At 47.8% G+C, this 4349-nt stretch overlaps 1 protein-coding gene across 1 annotated transcript; it reads right to left on the bottom strand.

The window, feature by feature from the left end:
- Positions 1-610: 610 nt before the first annotated feature.
- LOC124360955 lies at positions 611-1801 on the bottom strand. The gene has a single exon (XM_046814990.1). The coding sequence runs from the start codon at positions 1799-1801 to the stop codon at positions 611-613; it is 1191 nt and encodes a 396-aa protein (XP_046670946.1).
- Positions 1802-4349: the final 2548 nt, after the last annotated feature.

Below are 4349 nucleotides of genomic sequence, written 5' to 3'. Positions count from 1 at the left end.
CCTATCGTTAGTGACTAGGCAAGTTCAGGTAAAAGCGTGTTTTGGCAGGTAAATAAGTACCTACTTACTTGCACCTTATCGTGGCGTGTGTGGGGGCAGCGACTCCGACTCGACGACTTCGACTGCAATCACCGACCGAAAGACAGCGACCGAGAGACAGCGACCGAGAGAGCGAGGAAGCCAGGCACAGCGTACTTACGTACTGTAGTACTGGAGTCGTCCGCTGTAAGGCGCTTCAGCCCTTGAAGCGAACTCCGGCGGATGTATCCTGAAACTCCGCGTCTTACCCGGTCGAGCCGGACCCCGCCGGCTGACGTCTCCCACGATGGCGTTGAGCTACTGGAGTATAATTGTAGGTGGAAGAAATAAAAATCATAACATGTCATTAACTAAAAAATATTCTCCTCTCAAAAACATAAGAAAAATTCCTTATTTAAACCCCCTATAAAAATGACATGTTACATCCCCCACCCACTTCGGGGAAACAAAATGAGAAAAAGTTAAACTAAAGGATTCTTCTGGAAAACGTAAACTTAAACTGCAGATCGCTTCCTGTGTCGGGGCCGTTATGTATTGGAGGCAAATCACTGCTTCCGGAGGCTATTGCCCTTTAATTTGGTTTCATTGTAACGTTTTTCGCGTTTGTTCGGTACCACGTTCCATCAGGGTTCTGGAGCCTTACCCTTACTGGGTGTCTTGGGCGTTTGGTTTTCCATACGCGGGGGTTACTCCCACGGCCGTTCCGAAGAACTGACGAATGGTCATGAAGCCTATGTCGGGCATCCTCACAAGTCATCGTCGCTACTGCTGGGCTCGTTGGCGTCCTGGGTTTAGCGGCGGGTGCTGACACTCGGATCTCCGGCGCGCTGCAATTTTCATCTTCTACCATCTCCCACGTCTCACTCGCTGTTATAGACAGCCAGGAAGACGTCCGCTCGTCCGTGGGAGTATTGGTTCTCGGCGTCATCACCACAGGCTCTTCCATCGTTAGATCCGGTAGAACTATGCCTCTCCCGGGGTCATCCTCCTCTCCTCTGCTTAGCGGGAGTTCCGGGGACGCAGGAACTAAATCTCCAATCGCCTCGCTTAGCTCTCTGATCAAAACGAAGTCTTCCTCGGCTACCGCGACGACCCTCTCGTTTGACATCCTGTCTCCTGCTTCGCCGTAGACCCGGAAGTCCTCCTGGGATATTTTCCCTCTCCTAAGCGCCCGAGCTACGTCTTTTCGGGTTTCCAGGGGGTTGATGGTTTTCCCCGACGGCGTGTCCCCCGCTGACAAGAGTTCTGCGTAGGCGCATACGAACGCTCCACAGTCCGTAGCGTTCTGTTGTTTGGGGCACTCGTCTGGTGTGTTGCATATTATCCAAACGTCCCTGTCAAATAGTACTTTCCTTTCCGCTGCATTATTTTCCATAAACTCGAGGATCACTCGCATCTCTTTAGTCCGGGGATGTCCCAAGGAGTCAAGTGACCTGATGAGGTTGAGTTTTGGTTTCACGGCGATAAGTGCCCAGTGACCTCCCTCGTAGTCCCTTAAGTGTAAGGGGAACAGAATCAGGTCCCTAGAAAAGAGGTTGATCCCCTTAAACGCGCTCTTCACTCGATCGTAGCCCCCTCTTTCCCAGGTCTCAAAAAAATATGTGTCTACAGAATAGGTCACAGGTACGGTGGCGTAGAAAATACTCCTCCTTTCCAACAACCGCATGTACGCGTTAATAACGTCTCCGTTAATCCTTTGACCAGGGAATAGGCAATCTAATTCTCCAGAACTCGGCTGTAGGACTGGCCGGAGATACTCCATGCTAGCTCGCACTGAGTTATTCTACGTAGCTACAGAAGAGTGGGACAGGTGTTCGCAAGCAGGAAGCTGTCTACAAACCTCGTGCAGTATTTTCAATATAGCCTGCAAATAAAGCATCTCGTCAAGCTTACGTTCATGCATCCAAAACAAACTACCACTAAATTTCACTGAGCCAGTAACGATATAATATATATATTATATTACTTATTAATTTCCTCCCTTTAGTCCGACCCCGTGTAATTTTTCAAGTCTTTTACGTGGGCCGTTTGAGTCTTGCTCGTCAAACGGTCTTTCAACTCGACGATATTTGGGCCTTTAAACCTAATTACCTCGAAAGGGCCTACAAAACGGTGCGCCAGCTTCGATGCATACGCGTCAGGAGCTGAAGATAGGGTGTGATGTCTTTTCCAGACCAACTTTCCAACACGGAGATTATGATCTCGTCGCCTGAGGTCATAATATCGTGACTGCCTCTGGAAGGCACGGGCTAAATTGCGATGACAGCTTTGATAAATCCTTTCAAATTCTTCCATTCGTTGTTCGTGTCGTTCTTCTCGTGTAGTCGTTTCCTGGTCGACGGAGTACTCAAATGCAGGTCCACATATTGCTTTAGGCAGTCTCAGCTCGCGTCCAAAGTTAAGCATGGCTGGCGTGAATTTTGTCGATTCATGGTTAGCTGTATTTAAAGCATACCTAAACTCACTTAGTTTAGCATCCCACGATCGGTGGTCTTCACCAACGAATTGCGATATCAAGGTTTTGATGACGCGGTTAGAACGTTCTACTGGATTGCTCTGAGGACTATAAGGGGCCGTCAGTTGACAGTCGACGTTCCAGTCCCTACAAAGATCCCGAAAAATTTTCGAAACAAATTGTGACCCATTATCGGTTATTAAAACGCTGGGTGCACCGTATCTGAACAAAATCATCTCTTTGAAATAATTCTTTACCACATTAGCTGCCGTGGCCGATCTAAGTGGACTAAGTTCTAACCACTTGCTGTAGTAATCTTGACACACTAGTATAAACCGATTTCCACTCTTCGATCGTGGTAAGGGGCCCACTATATCTGCGGTAACCGTGTACCACGGACCTTGTGGCTTACGAAAATACATCTTCCCGGCGGGCTTCGTTTGTTCAACTTTATATCGTTGACATATCAGACATTTTTTTACGTATGCCTTTACATCACGAAACCAACCTGGCCAGTAATAACATTGGGAGAGCTTTAAGGCGGTTTTTCTAACACCCAAATGACCTGCAGTTTCAATGTCGTGATTTTCTTGCAGTACTTTCGGGCGGTCCTCCTCGCGAACACACATTTTCCAGTGAGCTTGCCTGCATCCGTTATTTCCTTTTACGATCACTCGACGATAGAGGTTCCCATCTTTTATAACCAGATTCGAGTCACCCTTTGCGGCCATCTTGTATTGCCTGTTGTACCAACGGTTCCTATCAACCATCCCTACATCATTGGATTCACCTGTAATTTCTTCCTGACGTGGTCTTCTGTTTACCTGCCTTCTTTTCTGAGCTGAACAATTTTCAGCCGTAAAGGATCCTATATGTTCAATTGGTTGCTCATGGACCGGGTTCCGAGACAGAGCGTCAGCCACTTTGTTTAGGGCTCCTTTTCGGTATCGTATCTCCTATCGTGTTGCTGGAGTTCCAACACCCAGCGGGCCAGCCGACCAGAAGGAGTCTCTAACTTTTGTAACCATCTCAAAGCCTGATGGTCCGATTCTGCGATAAAGTGATATCCCTCTAGGTATGGGCGAAATTTTTTTACGGCCCAGACTAGCGCTAAACATTTTTTTTCTGTGACTGAGAATTTGCGTTCATTTCCCGTCAACAATCTGCTACCGTACGCAATCACAACTTCTTTTCCGTTCTGTGTTTGTGTTAACGATGCTCCAAGGCCGTCGCCCGAGGCGTCCACTCTTAAAACAAACGTTTGTCCAAAATCAGGACAGGCTAGGATAGGCGTAGTCGTTAATTTTTCCTTAAGAGTCTTGAATGAACTCTCCTGTTCTTCCGTCCATTGCCATCTAGTATCTTTCTTCAACAGTCTCGTGAGGGGGGTGGTCAGAGATGCGAAGTTGGGGACGAACCTCCGATACCACGAGGCCATACCAAGGAAGCCTCTTAGAGTTTTCAAATTGGACGGCCTAGGAAATTCTACAATGGCTCGAACTTTCTCTGGATCTGTCTTAATGCCCCTGTCGTTCACAACGTGACCCAAATACTTCAGTTCAGTTTTGCAGAAGTGACATTTGGCAGGGTTAAGTTTCAGACCTGCTCTTCTTAGTCGTTGAAAAACCTCTTGAAGAAGCTCTAGATGAGCCTCGAAGTTAGGGCTCACGATAACCAAGTCATCCAGATAGGCGAACACTTTAGGTTCCAATTCTGGTCCTATAACGGTGTCCAAGAGGCGCTGGAAGGTAGCCCCAGCCGAATGCAAACCAAATGGCATGACGCGAAATTGGAACAATCCTTTTCCAGGTACAGTGAATGCTGTCAGCGGCCGACTTTCCTCTGATAAAGGGAC

This window comes from Homalodisca vitripennis, chromosome 4 (genome assembly GCF_021130785.1).
Source record: "Homalodisca vitripennis isolate AUS2020 chromosome 4, UT_GWSS_2.1, whole genome shotgun sequence".
NCBI classification, from domain to species: Eukaryota; Metazoa; Arthropoda; class Insecta; order Hemiptera; family Cicadellidae; genus Homalodisca; species Homalodisca vitripennis.
Note: the sequence above shows the minus strand (reverse complement) of the source record. Positions and strands in the feature narration are given on the sequence as shown.